Source organism: Chionomys nivalis, chromosome 12 (genome assembly GCF_950005125.1).
Source record: "Chionomys nivalis chromosome 12, mChiNiv1.1, whole genome shotgun sequence".
Classification (NCBI taxonomy): Eukaryota; Metazoa; Chordata; class Mammalia; order Rodentia; family Cricetidae; genus Chionomys; species Chionomys nivalis.
Genome location: NC_080097.1, coordinates 74,743,009 through 74,765,050, shown reverse-complemented (window position 1 = coordinate 74,765,050; position 22,042 = coordinate 74,743,009). Strand labels below are relative to the sequence as shown.

Here is a 22,042-nt window from a genome sequence, read left to right as displayed (position 1 = left end):
ACATCTATTTTCACACCAGCTACCAAATCTTTTGTATTCCCATTTTCACCTGACAATCGCTGACTTCTTGACCTAAAATTCAAAATATACGAGAAAGTTTGTATTAAAGTTTATAACCCAGAAGCTGAGCATCATCAAACACAGGGGCACAATTATGGGAAAATCAAAAAGCTCTTGCAAAGATCTTGGGAGAAAAGTTTTAAAAAAAAAAGCCAGGGGCAGCCCCAGGGAGGCCCGCAGAGTCCTGGCAGGGAGGAGAGGGTTAAATCCTTTCCTCCGCAGTACAAAAGAAAAGAGTGTGCGGAAAGATTAGGATTTTTGCTTTTACAATAGGAGCTGCAGGAGCGTTGAGAAGAAGCTGAAGGGGAAAAGAGGGGGCGTCTCTTCTTTAGACTTGAGAGACTGAGAGAGAAAGGGCGTCGGGAAGGGCTCACTCTAGTCCGCCCGTCTCTGGGAAGGGAGAATTCCTCTGCTTCACAGTGATTTCCACTGGGGGACAGACAGTCGTTGGCCTCAGACCAGAGAGGGTGATCCGACCAGGTCACCCAGTTAAAACTCAGTGCGTGGTGCCCTCCCTCTCCTACCGCTCTCTACTCGGGAATGTCTCGGCGAAAGCAGCGGAGACCCCAGCAGTTAATCTCCGACTGCTGCGGAGGTCCCAGCGCATCTGAGAACGGTGGGTGCTGGGGACGGGAGCGGGGATGGGAGGGTTGAGTCAAAACCTGCTTGGTCCAGGCCAGGGCCATGGAAGGCACCTCGGCCATGAGCCAAACCTGAGCAGAATTTGGTCACTGGGGTTGTAAAGGACTGCAGACTTCAGGCTGTGAGAAGATGAGCCGTAGAAGGGAGATACCCCCCTTGGTATCTGTTTGTGTTTTTCTTGCTTTTCTCTGGATGAAATGGAGTTTTCAAACTGGCTCTGTCTCCCTACCCAAGAGTTTTCTCTCCAAGTCCTTCTTTGCTCACTGGTCTTTGTGCCGTTGCTAAGTAACGTCCTCAGACCTGAAGACCCGTCTCTTAGGGATGGGATTTCCCCCTCTCCTTTCTGGAGAGTTTGGTTGCAAGGGAATGAATTGGATAAATGTGAAGGTTCCCCTGAGGGAGAAGAGAATAAAGTTTCTCATTGTTGGGCTGAGCTGAGACCAGACTAGAGCTCCCTGAGGGAGAGAGCTAATGTCGGTCAGAATGCAGGCTAGCTAGAGGAGAGGCTGGGACTCAACCCCACACACTCAGGTTTGTGTTTTAAGGGAGGCAAACATAACACCTGCGTGCAAGTTAGCATACCTGTTAGTATATGCTATCACTGTATAAGGGTCTTGTTAGTTAATTCCTTTTGGTTTTGAGACAATCTTCTTATGTAGCTCAGACCAGCCCTGAAGTCACTCCAGAGCCCAGGCTGGCCTGGAACTTTTGGCAATTCTCCTGGCTCAGGCTTCTGAACAAGTGTGTGCCATCGTGCAATCCATGTTTTTTTTTCTGTTTTTGTTTTTAACCAACAAATCTCCTGTGGGAGAAGAGAACAAGCAATGTAGCCAAGCTGGCTTTAAGCTCCCAATCATCCTGTCTCTGCCTTCTGTGTGCTGATTGCAGGCATGCAGCAGCACAGCTGGGTGGATAAGTCAGAGCATTCTTAAAACCCTCCAGCATGTGGAAGGCCATGATAGGACGAGAAGACAACGAAAAGACAGAGTCAGCACAAAAGCTTAGGAATCCAGGTGCTTGTCCTTATCTAAGGCTGGTGGTACTCACTCTCTAGGGATGAGCTAGGACTAGGAATTGGTGTCTGTGTCCAGGCGATGCTTTAATGCAAGCCAGTCTTGAACTAAATAGTATGGCTACATGTGATCACAAGGTGGAAGTCTGGAAGCCCAACTTCTGAACTAATCAGTTGCTTAGCGAACATTTGATATGCCCAAAAATATACAATAAGATTAGCCATAAGGGTTCCAAAGCTGTATTTTTTAGGATTAGCTTTTGGACAAACTTTGATCCCCCCCCCCTTGGCTACCTATGTAAGCTTGGTTGGCTTACTTAGCTTCTCTGTGACTAGAACCAATCATGGATTGAACTTGTCTTTCCACTTGTACAAAAATGCCTCTAAGTCTTGTCAGTGCAATATGTACAATGAAACCTTAAGAAACAAGTTAAGTTTGGGGTAGGGCACATCTTCCCCAAGCGGATGCTTGGCTAAGATCCCACTGTGCCCATATTTAGAGGTTCTATGGTGATGGCATCCCTCCCTCGTGAGACACATTAAGCCTCCTTAATGCTGCTGTAGGCCGGATGTCTCCTCCTTGTGCTCTGTAGGTTTCCCCTGGAGCCCCAGAGTTCCCTGCTGGTTCAATTGTGGAACTCGGCTGAACACCACCCCAGCCCCCAAGAGGTACCTTCTTCTCTCCTTCCTCCCATCTGCTCATTCATTCCCTAAACCATGGCTGAGGGAAGGTTTCTGTAGAGTCAAAAGCGGCTGCCAGGGTTGTCTTCTCAAGCCTTTTAGGGTACAGCTCCCTCTTGGGGCTCTGAACACCCAAGAGTGTGATGATGTTGCTGTAAGTCCTTTCCTTCAGGACCCATAAAGGTTTACACCGAGTAGAAGCAAGAAAATTAGGACTTTGCATTTGAGCTATGAAAGGCAAAAACTAATAGGGCACAGGAAAGCATTTGAAACGCCTGTCAGTCTGCCGTAAGCGGGAGGACAGCGCCGGCTTCACCACACTGTCCGTGGCAGGGGTTCTCAACCTCCTGATGCTGCAACCCTTTAGCATAGTTTCTCATGATGTAGTGGCCCCCAACCATAAAATTATTTTTGTGGCCGAGTAGTGGTGGCTCACGCCTTTAACCCAGCACTCAGGAGGCAGAGGCAAGTAGATCTCTGTGAGTTCAAGGCCAGCCTGGTCTACAGAATGAGTTTCAGGACAGGTTCCAAAGCTAAAGAAAAACCCTGTCTCAAAAAAAAAATTATTTTTGTTCCTACTTCATAACTGTAATGATGCACTGTTATGCATCATAATGCAAATATCTTTGTTTTCTGGTGGCTTTAGGCAGTCCTGTGAGAGGTCACGACCCACAGGTTGAGAACCACTGGTCCATGGCATGTATGCACAAATACTGCTAGTAGTACTAATATAATCATCATCATCATAATAATAATAAACAAAGTTGGTTTTTTTTAAGATTTGTTTTAAGTCATAAGAGCACTGATTGTTCTCCCAGAGGACCCAGTGTAGATTTATAGCCTACAGCCATCTGTAATTCTAGTGCCAGGGACCCAATGCCCTCTTATGACTTCCAAGGCCACCAGGCACAAAAGTGTTACAAATAAATAGATAGAGGCAAAACACTCACACATGCATGCATGCATACATACATACATACAAGATACAAATGAATGAAATTTTTTTTTAAGAAAATCTATCTAGCTGGGCGGTGGTGGCACACGCCTTTAATCCCAGCACTTGGGAGGCAGAGGCAGGCGGATCTCTGTGAGTTCGAGACCAGCCTGGTCTACAAGAGCTAGTTCCAGGACAGGCTCCAAAACCACAGAGAAACCCTGTCTTGAAAAAACAAAAAAAAAAAAACAAAAAAAAAAAAAAAAAAAGAAAGAAAGAAAGAAAATCTATCTTAAGAACTCCTAAAGGGCTGGGCATAGTGGTGCTCAACTTTAATTCCAGTACTCAGGAGGCAGAGACAGGTAGATCTCTGTGAGTTTGTGACCATCCAGGACTACATAAGGAGACTTTGTCTCAACAACAACCAAAAGAAGGAGGAGGAGGAAGGGTAAGGAGAAGGAGGAGGAAGGAAGGAAGAGGAGGAGGAGGAGGAAGAGGAGGAAGCGGAGGAGGAGGAGGAGGAAGAGGAGGAGGAAGCGGAGGAGGGAGGAAGAGGACAGGGTCTTCATGTCAGAACTCCTTGGAAACTTTGTCATTTAGTCTACTTCCATGACCTGAATGGAGGTTTGTTGGGTCTCACCTGCAATTTGACATGGCTATCTGAAATTCTCTCTTGCCCTTATAAGCATGTAACTTAAAAGTCCTGAAAAATCTATTTCTCCACTTTTCTTCTTGTACTGTTCCCTGACTAGAACACCAAACCTAACAGAATACTTACTGCACATAAGTGATGGGCAGAAAATAGTCAATTTACTTTAAAACTCTAGATAAAGAAAATAACCTCTTCCCCTACAGAGTCTAGATATCCAAACTAGAGAACATAAGGGGTATCCTGGAGGAAATGCTAACTGGTACATCTGGGAAACAAAGAAAATGATCAGAAATGCAGATATTTAGTGAGGAGAAACCAGGACAACAGCCTAGCAGACCTTGGCGGGGAGAAAGGAGTTGGCAGACAGCAAGAACAGCAAAGGCAAGGAAGGCAAAAATAGGGCACCCTACCCAAGAAAGTACAGAGCTGAGGTCTCAGGCTTCTGAGCCCCTTGAGACGAGTGGGGGTCAGGAAGAATATATCTCTAAGAGAACGGAAAGTATTTTAAGGTCTGCTGTGGCTGAAGCAGAATGACCATGAGTTCAAGGCCAGCCTGAGCAATTCTAGACCATCAAACAGAATGGGTGGGGGTGGCACAGGGGTAAAGGAGAGAGAGGCTGAGTCAGGTTTGGCTACAGCATGAGATAAGGAAGAAGAAAACCCAGTTTTGTTTTCTTCCTTTCTTTTTCCTCCCTTCCTTTCTTCCTTTCTTCCTTTTTTCCTTCCTTCCTTCCTTCCTTCCTTCCTTCCTTCCTTCCTTCCTTCCTTCCTTCCTTCCTTTTTGTTGTTGTTGTTTTGGTTTTTTGGTTGGTTTGGTTTTTTGTTTGTTTGTTTGTTTTTTGAGACAGAGTGTCTCTAAGTAATCCTGACTGTCCCAGAATTCACTCTGTAGATGCCGAACTCAGAGATCTGCCTGCCTCTGCCTCCTGAGTGCTGAGATTAAAGGTGTGCATTACCACCATCCAGCAGAGAAAGCAGGGTTTTCAAACTATTATGGACTTCAACCCTGGTTACAAATTCTTAAAGAAACAAATTCTTTATTTCCTAAGGTTTCAAGGTAGAGAAACTTCCCTCTCATCCTGTTTTGCATTTTGTTTTATTATTATTATTTTAGATATATTTACTTTATTTGTGTGTATTGGTGTTTTGCCTGCATGTATGTCAGTATACCATGTGTGTGCTTGGTGCTCATAGGGGCTAGAAGAGGGTGTCAGGTCCCTTAGAACTGGAGTTACATCCAGTTGTGAGCTGCCATGTGAGTTCTGGGGACCAAATCCTGGTCCTCTACAAGAACAGCAAGTGCTCTTATCTGATAAGATAAGATATACCATCTCTATAGCCTCTGTACTCCTTACTTCCATTTTCACAAAAGAGAAGTCATAGCCATAGAAGAAGAAGCTTTCCCTGAGCCAGACGTGATGGTGCATGTCTTTAATACCAGCACTCAGGATATAGAGGCGACCTGGTCTACAGAGCTAGTTCCAAGACAGCCAGGGCTACTCGGAAAACTTGTCTCAAAAAACAAAAGGGGGGGGAGAAAAGAAAAGAAAGAAAGGAAGGAAGGAAGGAAGGAAGGAAGGAAGGAAGGAAGGAAGGAAGGAAGGAAGAGAAAAAAGAAAAGAAATATAAAGAAACTTTCCCCAAATTAGTTGAATGTGGCTGCACACAATTTTAATCCTTGCACCTTGCACTCAGGAGAAAAAGGCAAGTAGATCTCTGTGAGTTCAGGGTAGCCTGGTCTACACAATGAGTTTCAGGCCAGCCAGGACTACATAGTAAGACCCCATCTCAATCCCCTCCCCCACAAAAAAAAAGAGGAGAAAAAAATCAAAACTGAGACTTCAACTGTTTTGTTTTGCTTTTGTGCTCAATGAAGGGTCAGATCTCTAAAATGACTTTGAGCTCCAAAACAGTGTTTAAATTCCCTGTTGTGCTGCACTCCTTGATTTCAGAAAAGCGTGCATTGAGACTTGGTGGGAGTTTTGAAGATGTTCATGTTCTGATGCAAATGTCTTTCTCACTTGTTACCTGGTGTCTGAGTCCCTCTTCCTCTGTGTACCATCTGGACCAGGCCATGGGTGCATCCATAGGTTTTAGTATAGTAGTTTGGTTTGGCAAAGAATTATGTGTATGAGCTTACTAGAGAAGATTGAGAGAGAAAATGGGACATTCTTTAAAAAGTGACCCTGGCGACAGTCACAACATCCATTTATAGTTCTGAAGGCTGCCAATCAGTAATGATTCAGTTAGGTAAGATTTGTGAGGAATAGGGACGGTTAGAGGAGAACAGTCCTCTCAGCTCTGTTATTGGAGTACTTGTCTTTCGTGTGTGTCGTGGGGAGGGATTATACGTGTGTGCTGGAGACTGAACTCAAGGCCCATGGGCCGGTAACCTTCTGCCACTGGACATCATCATCAGACCTTAGTTTCAACGTATAATTTTGTATCCACAATGTGTATCAAGAGTGTAGAAATTAAGTAGTGGCATGGCCAAATGCTGGAATAACAGGCATATGCCAAAACGCCCAGTTTGGGTGTGTCCACATGCCTGTGTTCACTGGGACTAAACCCAGAGCCTCAAGTCATGATAGGTAAGTGTTCTACCCCTGGAAGCGACATTCCCAGCCTTTTGCTGGACAATAGAATAAGTGAGGGGCTTCATAAAAACACTAATGCTCGAGCTGGGCATGGCGGTGCACACCTCTAATCTCTGCACCTGGGAGTCAGAACAGACTGATCTCTTGAGTCTGGCCTCCATAGCAAGTTCCAGACCAGCCAGAGCTACACGGTAAGACTCTATCAAAATAATAATGATGATGACAATGATGCCAGGATCCCACCCTTAGAATTTCTCAATTTACGTTAGCCTTGAGATTGCTTTTTTTTTCCTTTTTCCAGTGTTTGTGCTGGAACTCAAAGCTTCCTGAGGTCTAGGGTTGTGCACTACTGTGGAGTTACGGCCCCAGCCTAAGGCATTAGTATGTCCCAAGCTCTAAAGGTAATCCTAGTATAGTAAAGACTGACAGTCACTATTCAGATCCACCGCTCTGCTGCTCAGCCAACCATTCTCTCCCAACCCTGAAGCAGTTTGCCAGGGCACCGGGTTTTTGTTTTCGTTTTATTTTGTGTTGTTTTGTTTGGTTTGTTTTTTGAGACAGGGTTTTCCTGTCTATCCTAGAATTCACTCTGTAGGCCAGGCTAGCCTCGGACGCACAGAGATCTCCCTGCCTCTGCCTCCCTGTTGCTGGGATTAGAGGCGTGCGCCACTGCCACCCGGGTCAGGTTTTTGTCTACTTTCCACATTGTGTCTTAAATAGTTCAGGTTAGGGCTGGAGAGATGGCTCAGAGGTTAAGAGCATTGCCTGCTCTTCCAAAGGTCCTGAGTTCAATTCCCAGCAACCACATGGTGGCTCACAACCATCTCTAATAATGTCTGGTGCCCTCTTCTGGCCTGCAGGCACACACACAGATAGAATATTGTATACATAACAAATAAATAAGTAAATATAAAAGAAATAGTTCAGGTTAGCCATCAGCTTGTGATGGGGTCAGTGAGGATAATCTTGAACTTCTGATCCAACTGTATGATCCAGAGTGCTAGAATTACAGGTGTGTGCTTGGTTTATGTCGGGGATTGAACCCAGGGCTTTGTGCCTGCTTGGCGTGCTCCTTACCTACCAACTGAACTACACCCCCACCCCGGGCACCAGGTTTAGAAGAAAAGCTATTCAGTTCTTTATTTTAGTTTGTGTATTTATTTATTTATTCATTTATTTATTTATTTATTTATTTTCAAATCTTGTTTTATTTATTTTTGGTTTTTTGACACCAGGTTTCTCTGTGAAAAGCCCTAGCTATCCTGGAACTTCTGTTGTAGACCAGGGTGGCCTCGAACTCAGATATCTGTCTGCCCCTGCTCCCCAAGGGCAGGGGGTGCACCAACCACCACATCCAGCTTTGGTTTGCTTTTTATTTTTATTTTTTCATCATTTAAGCTCTTTGTAAATTTGGAGAAGCAGGTCCAGCCATCACAGACTGCATCTCGTTTCGTACTTTCTGCTCTCGAGGTAAACCATTACCAGTTTAGCCTGCTCCTGTGCTGGATGACTTTAGTTTTGTTTGCATAAGAATCTTGCTCCCTTTTTCAGGTTAGGCATGGAGTGTAAAAGGCACTGAGCAGTAGATAGTTCCTCCTACAGGTGGCTGTTGATACATCACCTTTCATCAGGTGAAATTTACCTTATAGAGCGTAGATCAGATGACACTTCAGAAAGCACATTTCATTAAAAAGCAAGAAAGGGGACACTGTTTCCCAGGAGAAGAAAAGAAAAGGACTTCACAGAACAGCAATGGGATATCAAATGTTTGGGGCTAATTACCAAATGCTAGGTAGAAAGTCACCATCTGATTCTTCTCTCCACCCCGAGGGCAGGGAGGAACCACACAGGCCTCTTTCTCCAGCCTTAGGATATGCCTGAGGAGCGCTGGTCAGAAGCCAAAGACCTGGATGCTGCTCCGCTGAGTTACTCTGTGAACTTGGAAAAGTCACTTAACCTCTGCCATCTTCAGTTTCTGCACTTACCTGTGTCTAAGACGAACTGAAACAGACACCTTCTTCATCTGCAAAGGCCAGGTCTCATCCGTTTCTCACCTTCACAAGGCTAAAATCACTGAGATTATCTGAAGTTTTAAAACATCACCCTATAAATTGTTTTCAATTTATAAAGGCAGTATTTACTTTTTTCTTTTTTGACAGGGTCTCGCTGTATAACCCAAAGAGCTCCGTATGTAGATACATAGACTAGGTCAGCCTCGAATTCACAGAGATCCGCCTGCCTCTGCCTCCTGAGTGTCGCCACTCTCAAACTACTTGCTAAAATTTTGATTAGATTTACTAAGATTTGATTTTGGTTCACCTTCCCACCCTCCCACCCCCTCACCCCCAAAATAGACTCTAACTTAGACATGTCAATGATATTGCAGAGAAGTTAACAAGATTGAGGGATGAGGGCTAAGCACGTAGCTCAGCCACGCAGGGGTGCAGTGGACCAAAGTTGTCTTAGCCATAGAATGAGTTTGAGGCCAGTCTAGTCTACAGAAGATTCTATAAAGAAAAAAAAAAGCAACCAACCAACAAAAAAGGATGTTATTTTAGTGTCTGTTTATTTTAAGTAATCATATTATTAAAAATATAAACCCCTATTCCATAATATTTAAGGCTCTGTAAACTTAAAGTTCCTCATTTATATTCTCTTTTTATGGAAATTCCTATATGTTAATACTATTCCTAGCATTTTATAGTGGGCATACAGCTCAGCAGTAAGATACTTGGCACAAGGCTTGTTTCTAGTACCATGCACAATTTAAAAAAGGGGCAACAAAAAACGGTTTTCAGTTTTTCTGCTTTCAAAATATTCCTCTGATAAAGATCGTATACATAAAATATTGTCTCTTTATAAAAAAGGGAGATAGTGGCATATTTAGTGGCACACGACTTTAACCCCAGTGCTTGGGAGGCAGAGGCTCTGTGAGTTCAAGGCCAACCTGGGCTACAGGGTGAGTTTCAATGCAGCCCAGGCTGCTATACAAAGAAACCGTGTGTGTGTGTGTGTGTGTGTGTGTGTGTGTGTGTGTGTTGGGGGGGTATGAGCAAGAATGTGACCCCAGCATTTGAGGAAGAAACAGGAGGCTTATGGGGCTTCTTACTAGACTCATCACACAGCCAGCCTGAGCTACATAGTAAGAACATGGTTCAAAATATATAAAAATAAATAAAAGGACAATGTGAGTTTTTGACGACTTCCACCAAACCACAAATCCAAGACCAGAGCTCACTTTTTACATGTAAAAATAAAGGATTTTAGGAAATGAGAGACTCTTTAAATCTCATTTCAAGGAAGAAAAGTACCTGGTCTGAGGCACCGTATCCCCGCTTTCCCCGGTGGAGGTGAGCAGATGCCAGCCTTGTCTAGGAATTCAGATCTAATTGGGGATGTTAGGGGCTTTGGACTCGGAGCGGCAGACTGTGAAAGCCCATTCCGCATCCTCCTCATTGTTTCAGGAGGAGCTCCCCTCCCCCAAGCTTGGAGCTGGAAGGACCTCCATAGGCTTTTGCAAGCTAATGTCTTTAATTGTCTGTGTTAGGGACCGGGAGCAGGGGGTGGGGAGGGGGAGTGGGCAGTAGAGAAAAGGGTACGGAGCAGGAGAGGGTTTCTTTTAAGTACGAACTCAATGCTTTTAGTATAGGGCCGGTGGCCTGAGGACTAGCTTGTGTTGACTGGGGGAAGGGCTTAGTGTTCCTCAAGAAGGGGTCCTCAAATTACTTTCTTGGAAATCTTGCAATCGCCCCCCTGAGAAACTTCTTTTTTAAGAAGGACAAGGATAGGATGGGAGCAGAGATGAAAATAAAACTTGAGATCTTTCTGTGATGTGTGCGTTGGTAAGGGGGTGGGTGTTTGGGTGGCTCCTCCCACTTTTGTCCTCCGACCTCTTAGGCCGGCCGACCACGCTTTGGAATCCACGTTTTTCCAAGCTCAGCAGATCCTTTATCCGAAGAAAAATTACTGAAGCCTATCGCCTTAATCTATTGAGCGGGCAATGTTTCCCACTGAGTGCTTGGGGCTGACCCGGTGGGAGCAGCTAGGATAAAGACATCTAGGGTGGGGAACTGGCAAGGATAGGGCACAGTGGGCCCCCAAGGTGCGTCACAGCACCTGTCCCAGAGCCTGGGCAAAGCTCCCTAGCTTGCCCCCTGGACACACTCTCTGCTCTTGCCTCCTCCCTGGCAGCTCCTCCTCCCCCGTCTCCCCTCTACCAGCGTCCGCGCTCCAGCTCCTCCCCTCCTCTGCGCCTTCTCGCTCCCCTCCCCCTCTGCCGCTGTTCCCTGCCCCCGCCACCGCCGATCTCCTCCGCAGTCTGGGCCGCTGGGCGCAGAGACTGCCGCAGCGCCGGCGGTCACCGACGCCTCCCCAGACCGGATACCCATTGTGTCCTACCCCATCCCGCTGTCCACTTCCCCACGGCCATGGCACAGGAAACCGGGAGCAGCTTTCGACTCGGGGGGCCCTGCGGGGAGCCTGCGGAGCGCGGAGGTGCGGTAGGGCCAGGCTTGGGCAGAGATGGGGGCTGAGGGGTCGCTTGCGTATAAGGACTTTAAGTGGACGGATAAAATGTGCGATTCTACACATAGGCCCCCGTTCTCAAATCCATTCCCACTCTTCCTGGGCCAGGGGAGGGGGAGGGGTGACGGAGGAGGCTCGGAGTGTGCGCGCTCTGTCCCCCTCCCCCTTTTGCTGGGTGTCCGGGAGCCACGCGGGTCGGGTCCAGTCCGAGCGCTAGCTTCCTTCCCACCCTAACCCGCGGTTCTGGGTTGCCCGTTCTTTATAGCTTCCGTTACCCAACAAAACCGCATTACCCACACTCTCTCCTTGTCTTCCCCCTAGGTGATGCTAGCGAGGAGGACCACCCCCAAGTCTGTACCAAATGCTGCGCACAATTCTCTGACCCGACCGAATTCCTCGCTCACCGGAATGCATGTTGTACTGACCCACCCGTAATGGTGATAATTGGGGGCCAGGAGAACCCCAGCAACTCTTCAGCCTCCTCTGCACCCCGGCCAGAGGGCCACAGTAGGCCCCAGGTCATGGACACAGAGCACAGTAATGCCCCAGATTCTGGGTCTTCTGGGCCCCCTGATCCTACTTGGGGGCCAGAGCGGAGAGGAGAGGAGTCTTCTGGGCATTTCCTGGTCGCTGCCACAGGTACAGCGACTGGGGGAGGTGGGGGCCTGATCTTGGCCAGTCCCAAGCTGGGAGCAACCCCATTACCTCCAGAATCTACCCCTGCACCCCCTCCTCCACCACCTCCCCCTCCACCTTCAGGTGTAGGCAGTGGCCACTTGAACATCCCTTTGATCTTGGAAGAGCTGCGGGTGCTACAGCAGCGCCAGATCCATCAGATGCAGATGACGGAACAAATCTGCCGCCAGGTGCTGCTGCTTGGCTCCTTAGGGCAGACGGTGGGTGCCCCTACCAGTCCCTCAGAGCTACCTGGGACAGGGACTGCCTCCTCCACCAAGCCCCTACTGCCCCTCTTCAGTCCCATCAAACCTGTCCAAACTGGCAAGACACTGGCACCTTCTTCCTCCTCTTCCTCCTCTTCAGGGGCAGAACCCCCTAAGCAGGCTTTCTTCCACCTTTACCACCCGCTGGGATCGCAGCATCCCTTCTCTGTCGGAGGGGTAGGGCGAAGCCACAAACCTACCCCTGCCCCCTCCCCTGCCCTGTCAGGCAGCACAGATCAGCTGATTGCCTCACCTCATCTGGCATTCCCAGGCACCACAGGACTCCTGGCAGCTCAGTGTCTTGGGGCAGCAAGGGGTCTTGAGGCTGCGGCCTCCCCAGGGCTCCTGAAGCCAAAGAATGGAAGTGGTGAGCTGGGCTATGGGGAAGTAATCAGTTCCTTGGAAAAGCCTGGTGGAAGGCACAAATGCCGCTTTTGTGCCAAAGTATTTGGCAGTGACAGCGCCCTGCAGATCCATCTTCGTTCCCACACTGGGGAGAGGCCCTATAAGTGCAACGTCTGTGGCAATCGCTTCACTACTCGGGGCAACCTCAAAGTACATTTCCACCGGCATCGTGAGAAGTACCCGCACGTGCAAATGAATCCACATCCCGTGCCGGAACACCTAGACTACGTTATCACCAGCAGTGGGCTGCCTTATGGAATGTCTGTGCCGCCAGAAAAAGCAGAAGAGGAGGCAGCCACGCCGGGCGGAGGTGTTGAACGCAAACCTCTAGTGGCCTCCACCACAGCACTCAGTGCCACAGAGAGCCTGACACTGCTGTCCACTGGCACAAGCGCATCCGTGGCTCCTGGGCTCCCTCCTTTCAACAAGTTTGTGCTCATGAAAGCCGTGGAGCCCAAGAGTAAAGCTGATGAAAATACTCCTCCAGGGAGTGAGGGCTCAGCCATTACCGGAGTAGCAGACGGTGGCGCAGCAACCCGAATGCAGCTAAGTAAGCTGGTGACATCGCTGCCAAGCTGGGCATTGCTTACTAATCACCTGAAGTCAGCTGGAAGTTTCCCCTTCCCCTATGTGCTAGAACCCTTGGGGGCTTCACCTTCTGAGACCTCAAAGTTGCAGCAGCTGGTAGAGAAGATTGACCGCCAAGGAGCTGTGGCTGTGGCCTCTACTGCCTCAGGAGCTCCGACCACTTCTACCCCTGCACCTTCATCATCATCTTCAGGACCTAACCAGTGTGTCATCTGTCTCCGGGTGCTGAGCTGTCCCCGGGCTCTACGCCTCCATTATGGACAACACGGCGGCGAGCGGCCCTTCAAGTGTAAAGTGTGTGGCAGAGCTTTCTCCACAAGGGGCAATTTGCGTGCACATTTTGTGGGTCACAAGACCAGTTCAGCTGCCCGGGCCCAGAACTCCTGCCCCATCTGCCAGAAGAAATTCACTAACGCCGTCACTCTGCAGCAACATGTCCGGATGCACCTGGGGGGTCAAATCCCCAACGGTGGTTCCACACTCCCTGAAGGCGGGGGAGCTGCCCAGGAGAGCAGCTCTGAGCAATCTATAGCCTCTGGACCAGGGAGCTTCCCCCAGCAGCAACCCCAGCAACCATCACCGGAAGAGGAGTTGTCTGAGGAAGAGGAAGAGGATGAGGAAGAAGAGGAAGATGCGACAGATGAAGATTCCCTAGCAGGAAGAGGCTCAGAGAGTGGGGGTGAGAAGGCCATATCAGTGCGAGGTGACTCAGAAGAGGTATCTGGGGCAGAGGAGGAAGTGGGAGCAGTGAGCGCAGCACCCACCGCGGGGAAGGAGATGGAGAGTAGTGAGAAAGCCACTCAACAATCCCTGCCACCACCTCCACCTGACAACCTGGATCACCCCCAGCCCATGGAGCAGGGAACCAGTGATGTTTCCGGAGGCATAGAAGAAGAGGCCAAATTGGAGGGGACCCCAAGCCCCATTGCAGCACTCGCCCAAGAAGGGGAGGGCACCAGCACCCCTTTGGTGGAGGAGCCAGGAGAGGGCAGCAGCAGAAAGGCCTGTGAAGTGTGTGGCCAGACCTTTCCTGCCCAGGCAGTCCTGGAGGAGCACCAGAAGAACCATCCTAAGGAAGGGCCGCTCTTCACTTGTGTGTTCTGCAGGCAGGGCTTCCTTGACCGTCCTACCCTCAAGAAGCACATGCTGTTGGCTCACCACCAGGTACCACCCTTTGCACCCCATGGCCCTCAGAATATTGCTACTCTGCCCTTGGTCCCTGGCTGTTCCTCTTCCATCACTTCTCCAGGGCTCTCCCCGTTCCCTCGAAAAGATGGCCCCGACATCCCATGAGCCTGTTTTCTGTACCCAGTCTCCATGACCCAGGGCACAGAAACTGGGCGCTTCATAGGAGGACTTTCGAGACTAAACCTTCCCTTTTCTCAAGTTTTGACCTGATGTTTCTATGGCTTTTCTCTAGTCCCTGATCTTAAAAATTGAGCGAGTTCCAGGACAAGCTCCAAAGCTACAGAGAAACCCTGTCTCCAAAAAAAAAAAAAAAAAAAAAAAAAAAAAAGCGTTTAAAAGGGAATGCCCTCTAAGAAATTTGTATCACCTTTTTGTTCTTTGTAGCTAAGGAAAATGAATTCTCTGTAGCTTTCATTCTCAAGGGGAGCCCTTTCCTCTTCTCCCTTTCCCTCTGGCAGGCACGTGAAAACCGCCATCTTTGGAATGGCAGCTTCGCTCAAAGGGGCAGGCAACGGTCTATGGAAGACCCAGTGCTACTCCGTGGTGATCTGGACCTTCTTGAGAAGCTTGTGAGGGGTGGGTTTCTTACTTTTCTGCAACTGGTACACAGTTGTTCCTGTCAGGTGGCCTATGCAGCAAGCCCTGGAGTTCTAGATTCTCCTGCGGTACCACTTCGGCCATAGCACCATCACTGCTATTAAGACCAGGAACTGTGCTTGAGAAGGTGACCCCAACATGATCCAGAAGGGTAGAGGAGAACATAGCCTCTCTCCTGTTTCTGCCTCTCATACCCAGGTGGTGCCTACCAAGCATACCAGAGAAAAGTAGCAAGTTATAACTTCTATCTCCTTCCCCCTACTCCAGAAGGTGCTGCAAAGAAGAATGAAGGATTGGGATGCTTTTTCAGTATGTCTCTTGACTTGTCACATTAAGGCAAAGAGGTTGGCTGGTCAAGATGCAAGGACTCCTTCAACTTCTCATTTATCATCCTAACCAACAAGCAGATCTCTTGCCAAGAGGCCTCCCATGGGCTATATAAAGTATAAAAGTTCCTAACTTTAAAGAGCCTTATTGGTGAGGGTGGTTAGTGAAGTAATCACAACTGAAGGAGTGTTGCTGAAACAGGGATTTCTTGGGAACCTATTTGCTGAAGAATGGGATGGGACGTAAGAGAGAGGAGCTTCAGCTCTGGTTGAGTGTGACATTCATGATGTTCCTTTGGGCTAATGGTGAGGTGGTGTTGCAGCAGCAGCAGGGGTCAGGGGACTTCCTGGCACTAGAGTGCTTTTAGTTTTAGATGACTCCCGATTTTATCCCTTTGCCCCTTGTATGTCCTTCATCTTCTCAAAACCCCTTCCCTCCCCAGCTTTGCCTGATCATGGACCAGAGCTTATGTCTTCATTTTTCTGTATGCTTCCAAGAGTCCCAGACATTGAGAGATGAGCTTCAAGTGGTTCCTCCCTGCTTCTCTGTTGTGTAGTGAGATGTAGTACTTACTCTTAACATAGGATCCTGTGGAACAGGAGTTCTGAGGGGAGACTGAATTTTGCTGTTAGCTGATGTCAACGATGATTCTAAAGTAGCGACTCCAGAGCTCCTAACATAGACGTATGTAAGAGCAGAGTGGGGGATACACGTATCTGTCCCTCCGTCATTAAAGGTCTTTTGGCCAAGTGTTTGTGTGTTTCTCCTTATTTTGTGAATAAATAGCCAGATGGGGTGTGATATTGGCATTTGCTGGCATGGAGATTCCCTTTCCACTCTTTTCTCCTGCCAAAGCAAAACATATGGTATAGAAATACTTATTTACTCAGCTTTGTCCCGAAACAACCTCCACTGAGTGTGATTTCACTCTGAGGGAAAAAGGCTTTTTTAAATGGAGATTTTTTTTCTTTTAAAAGGTATCTGCCCAGTCTCCAGGCAACATCTAGATTTTTGCTTTAGGACTTTCTACCAAAACACAACTTTGTGTTGTTTTGTTTGGGTTTAAAAGCTGATCACCAGTCTTTGCCACATCTCAAGCAGCCTGCTGACATCAGTGAATCTATAGAACAAGATAATTGTTATTTTATGACTTTTGAGATCTAATATTGTAATCAGAAAGGAAAAAATTTTACCGAGAAACGAAGTTCCTATTATTAAGAATGCACACACTGGGACTGGAGAGATAAGTCAGTAAGAGCATTGGCTCACTGACTGTACTTCCAAAGGACCCAGGTTCAATTCCCAATACTTACATAGTGACTCATAACTGTTAACTCCAGTTACAGGAGATCTGACATTCCCTTCTGGCCTCTTTGGGTGCCAGGCACACCTGGCACACATGTGGTGCAAATACTCATATGAAAGCAAAACACTCAAACACATGAAATAAAATAATTTTTAAAAACAATAACTCAAGCCAGTTGGTGTTGGTGCACATCTTTAATCCCAGGCAGAGGCAGGTGGATCTCTGAGTTTAAGACCAGCCTGGTCTGCAAGGGTTAGTTCCAGGACAGCCAGGACTACATAACAAAACCTCGTCTTGAAAAAAACCAATAAATAATAATGACTCAGTGAAAGAACTAGGCTTGTAGCTCAGTTGGTAGAGCTTGCTTATTATGCATGAAATAAGCCAGCATCATTCTCGACTACACAATACATGAGAACCTTGTCTTTTTGTTTATTTTTTATATATTTATTTTATATTATTTTTTATTTTATTGCTAGGATTGAGGTCATGCTACACAGCTGGCAAGAACATTGTTTAAGATATGAGTATATGTGGCATGAAATGAGCGCGTATTATATATTTTTTAATTTTGTGTTTCCACAACAGTAGAGTTCAAAATTTTCTCTAAGACTTTGCTTTCCCTAAAGGATTGACTTCCTAGAAATGAGCATATAACTCAGCAGTAGAGCATATGAAAAGCCCAGGGTTCAGCTCCAGGAAACCTTCCCACCCAAGCCCCCCCAAACAAAACCCTTAGTAAATTCTCCAGATTTTCCCCCTTATAGGATGATAATATCACTAAATCTTTATGCTAAAGGAATGGAATTTGTTTTTAAAAACAAAAGCACAATATCTCAGATTCAGACAGACACTCCGGTACACCTGTGGCCCCAGCACTTGGGGCACAAGCAGGTGGATCAAGAACCTAAGGTCATCCTTGGCTATATAGGAAGTTCATGACCAACCTGGACTATATGAGACTACCACAAAACAACAACCCCCCAAAATTAAGAAACTTAAAAGTACCAGGTCCAGTTGGGTGGGGTGATGGAGAACTGTAATCCTGATATGGGTGTGTGTGTGCAGGAGTATCACAAGTGGAAGGCTAGCCTGGATAACAAAATACTCTTAAGAAGAAAAAGACAAAAGGGAAGGAAAAGAGAAGAAAACCTAGGTCCCGAGATTCCCAGTCTTAGTGGTATTTTCAGGGATCAGATGCTGTTTCATGCAGCATCGCTACTGTGACGTCAGGCTCCCCGCAGATGGAGGTGAGTAGATCTATCTTCACTCTGCAGGCTCCCCGCACACGGAGGTGAGATCTATCTTCACTCTGCAGGCTCCCCGCACACGGAGGTGAGATCTATCTTCACTCTGCAGGCTTCCCGCACACGGAGGTGAGTAGATCTATTCTTCACTCTGTAGAACAGAAAGAACCTTTTGATTCTAGATGTCCCCACCAGAGCAGTGGAGGAGGCCCTCTTTAGCACCTGGGAAGTTGGGGGGTTTAGTGGGCTGAAACAGCTCCTTTGTTTTAAATTCCTGGCAAATCTCTGTAGATACATTTTCCCCCCTTTCAATCTATGGAGGAAGGCAAGTGACTGTTTCTTCTCTTCCTTTAAATTCCTTCATCCCCACTGGATGGAGATAATGCCATTTTCCTGATCACACCAGACTGGCCTGCTAGTTAGCTGTCAGTTCTCATTATGGTAGCAGCTGTCAGGGAGGTTTCTTTGACACAAAACCTGCCTCTCCATTCTCTTCCAGGGCTCTTTTCTATTTCCTGTTCATTCTTTTCCTAGTCTACTTTCCTTGCTTTTTATGTTTGTTTTCTCTTCACCACTAATTCCTTTTTCTTGATTCTTCCTTGCTAGGACCCCACTAGATCTCTTTCTGGAAGTTGAGTTGATGTTAACCTGCTAGTATGAATATGTGCGAATGCAGCTTGCAAAACACTTTACATGAACAAGAGACTCTAGTCCAAGCTGGAGGAATAAATGTATGGATGAGAAGCGAGAGAAAACTGTTTTTCTCACTTAATATCTGAGGATTTACTTAATAGGCCAAGTGCCCTTAGGTAAGAAGGTAAATAGCACTTCCATGAGCCTACACTAGGTGGAAGAATTCTGTAAACAGATTCTTTTATATGGTGATAGATAAGAAAAATGTCCTATGGGATCCTAGAGATAACTAACTCAAATTCAACACTAGAAATGGGGACATGTCTGTAGAATAACCATTTTAAACATAGTTACTGAACAATCCACTCAACAATCTAGATACCACTGTGCAAACCTATATAAGATCTGCCCGCTAAACTCCCCTTGGCATGCAGATGTGGTGCATTTTTGAGATGCCCAATTAAGAATAGCCATCTTCAAGGAGCCTGGTGAACTGATAGCCTTTGGGTATCTGAGTCTTCTACCTCTGACCAAAACCTGATACAAAGTAACACTTGGGCCTTTAGTGAGTAGCCAGCTCTGGGCTGGGCCATTGCAAAGGCGGTCCCTTAGACCTGCCTCATTCTCCTTCCTTCTGCTCTCAGCATCTGCCCTGCTCCCGTGTCACCCACGTTTTTTTTCCTCCTCCTTAGTGTCAAACCTCACTGACAAAGACAGGGTTTATCTGGGTTGCCTTTCTAAACCAGGCTGACCCGGAACTCAGAGATCCACCTACCTCTACTGGGATTAAATCCAAGAGCTGGGATTAAAGGTTTGCCTCATCCCCCCCACACACACACTCCCCACCCCCACCTCCTGACTACTGGCTTTTTGTTTTTGTTTTTTGAGACAGGGTTTCTCTGTAACTTTGGAGCCTGTCCTGGAACTAACTCTTGTAGACCAGGCCTCGAGCTTACAGAGATCAGTACTGGCGTGTTTTTATCCCTCGCAAACTCTTGTATCTGGGGCACTAGTTACCATTCTTAGAACTTAACTAATAAACAGTATCTCATGATTCCCAAATCATTGCACTGGTCCCATTCCCAGTAAGGCCCAGTTTTGACCTCCCTTCTGCTTGTCTTTTCACACCTTTAATAACAGTAAACTGATAAATCCTAGTGGACATTTAGGTTTTGGCCAAGTAGTAAGGAAGTGACAAGGCTGGGCTAGTGGCAGGGGCCTGTAATCTCAGCCCCTGGAGAGTTGGAAAGGGAGGTTGCAAGCTCAAGACATGCCTGGGTTACAGAGTAAATTCAAAGACTGTCCAAGAGCAGAAAAAGGCTGCGGATACAGCTCAGTTAGGACTTTGTCTCAAAATGTGAGCGATGAGGGCATGTGAGGCCCTGGACAACCCTTGTTCCACAAAAAGAAAAGATAAAAGTATAAGTGGGACTTACATACCAAAATGGGTGAGTGCTGTGAGTGTGCTGAAACCTGACAGGACGAGTAGAAAAGGCGCACATCCCACGTAAGAACATGAAGGTCTGGAGACAGCACAGGTGGCTGAGCGTGAGGAGACCTCACGTGGTTAATACAGGCCTGTTACCTCTGCACGAAGGGAAAACGGTAGTTTAACACTGTTAGAACAATGTGAATTTCTATACAATTGTACACTGCTAAACTAACCCAGTAAAACGGACATTTTTACCAAAAGACAGCACAGCTAAAGCTCAACAGTTCAAATTACCGCCAGATGTGGTGGCACACACCTTTACCCCCAACACTTGGAGGGCAGAGGACAGCCAGGGCTACATGTCTCAAAACAAAAAATTGAAATTATATGTGTGTGTGTGTGCCTATCATAGCATATGCTATATGTCAATAGCAACAGCCGCTTTTCCAGGAAGTCAAATCCAGTTATAGATGGTGAGCCACCATTCAGGTGCTGGGAACTGAACCTGGGTCTTCTAGAAGAGTACCAGGCACTATTGAGATGCCTCTCCAGGTCCTAAGGGCTACTGTTTTTGAGATGGGGTCAAAATTCTCATCTTCTACAGCATGGCAGGACTTTATCTAGTACTGTGGTTCTCCACGAAGGTTAGTGTTAGACTGAACAACCTAGCAGTAGAGCACATTCACAGCATGCAGGCAAGTGCTGCAGTACCTGATCTCTAGCACCACACACAACCAATATTTTATATAAAAATATTTAACTATAAGCCGGGCGGTGGGATCTCTGTGAGTTGGAGGCCAGCCTGGTCTACAAGAGCGAGCGCCAGGACAGGCTCCAGAGCTACAGAGAAACCCAGCCTGCAGGCTGCTCTTTTGGAGGGCTCAGGTTCAATTAGCAAGGCTCACATCGCAGATCACAACAGTCTGCAACTCCAGCTCACAAGAATGACTCCCTCTTCTGGTCTTCAAGAGCACTAGGCACACATGTGGTATACATACCTGCAGGCCAACATTCATACACCAAAGTAGGAGTCTTTTTCAAAATTAAACTTTAAAAAAAAGTCTTCCTTTCCTTAAATGTCTGTGGGTTCTGGGAACCTCAGAGTCTCATGCTTGCACATTTCCCGCATGTTTAGACTCTGTTCCCTCATGCTGCAAAGATGTTTGTCTTGGGACATGCCTAAAACCCTAAAGCTTAGGATACTGAGGCAGGAGGAGTGTTAGATAGAGACTGGGCAGAGCCACATGGTGAAACTTCATGTCTTTCCACATACAGAAAAGGAAAGAAGACACCAATACTTTTTCATTAAGAAAATCTGGGGGACCGCAGAATTGGCTCAGTGGTTAAGAGCACTTGTTCTTGTGAAAGATCTGGGTTCAGTTCCCAGTACCCACATGGAGACTCACCACCTCAGGTACAAGTATGCATCTGGTGCACAGAATCTATACAGGCGAAGCACTTGTATGAATAAAACAAATCTTAAAAAAAAAAAATCAAGGGGCTGGAGAAATGGCTCAGCTATTAGGAGCATTGCCTGCCATTCCAGAGGTCCTGAGTTGAATTCCCAGCAATCACATGGTGGCTCACAACCATCTGTAATGAGATCTGGTGCTCTCTTCTGGCCTGCAGGCATACGTGCAGACAGAACACTGTATACATAATGAATAAATAAATCTTTAAAAAGAAAATCAACACCCAACCTGTACCATAAATCAAGGCTGATTCGAGTTTTTGCCAGATCTACACCCAACCTGTACCATAAATCAAGGCTGATTTGAGTTTTTGCCAAATCTCTGTGAGTTCAAGGTCAGTCTGGTCACGAGTTCCAGGACAGGCAGGAAAGGAGAAAGAGAGGGAGGGAAGGAGGGAGGGAGGGGAGGGAGAGAGGAAAAGAAATCTGTGGCTTAAGGGTACAAATCTGTGGTATAGTGATCGCTAGCGTGTGCAAGGACCTGGGCATACAATCTACTCGATTAACAATGTGTGCACCCCCACCCCGCCCGTCTATCTCTCTAGCCAGACCATCCATCCGTCATCCACCCACGCCGTTCTATTCCCGCTAATTTAATGTGTGGTCACTAAGGAAGCACTCAAAGAATCAACATGGCCGCTCTGCCAGGTCCCAAAATGGCAAACCCAGCCTCAGCGGTCCCGGAAGCACGAGCGAGAACCGCCTCATGGTTACATCCGCTGTTTCGCCAGCACTTAAAGCCTGCGTTCGGGAAACCGGAAGTAGCTTTCCATCTCGGCTCTGGCGTCCGCGCGAGGATTGGATG

The 22,042-nt window shown here is 47.1% G+C and overlaps 1 protein-coding gene across 4 annotated transcripts; it reads left to right on the top strand.

The window, feature by feature from the left end:
• The first annotated feature begins 550 nt into the window (after positions 1 to 550).
• Sall2 (spalt like transcription factor 2) lies at positions 551 to 21,805 on the top strand. Of its 4 annotated transcripts, XR_009058113.1 has the most exons (4): positions 551 to 676; positions 11,424 to 14,200; positions 17,732 to 17,830; positions 21,783 to 21,805. XR_009058113.1 is itself a non-coding variant. In XM_057785970.1 (3 exons), exons 1-3 carry the CDS (start codon positions 601 to 603, stop codon positions 17,750 to 17,752), a joined length of 2,874 nt encoding a protein of 957 aa, XP_057641953.1. In that variant the 5' UTR covers positions 551 to 600; the 3' UTR covers positions 17,753 to 18,032. The 4 variants fall into 4 exon arrangements, 3 of the variants coding, with proteins under 3 accessions (XP_057641953.1, XP_057641951.1, XP_057641952.1); XM_057785970.1 differs by lacking the exon at positions 21,783 to 21,805 and having other exon boundaries at positions 17,732 to 18,032; XM_057785968.1 differs by lacking the exons at positions 17,732 to 17,830; positions 21,783 to 21,805 and adding an exon at positions 14,683 to 15,878.
• The last annotated feature ends 237 nt before the right edge of the window (positions 21,806 to 22,042 follow it).

Excerpts from the sequence above, each read along its gene's own strand:
- Sall2 (XM_057785968.1), top strand. The coding sequence starts at position 601 with ATGTCTCGGCGAAAGCAGCGGAGACCCCAGCAGTTAATCTCCGACTGC. Across the intron at positions 677-11,423 it reads TCCCAGCGCATCTGAGAACG|GTGATGCTAGCGAGGAGGAC; the intron begins GTGGGTGCTGGG and ends TCTTCCCCCTAG. Across the intron at positions 14,201-14,682 it reads TGCTGTTGGCTCACCACCAG|GCACGTGAAAACCGCCATCT; the intron begins GTACCACCCTTT and ends TCCCTCTGGCAG.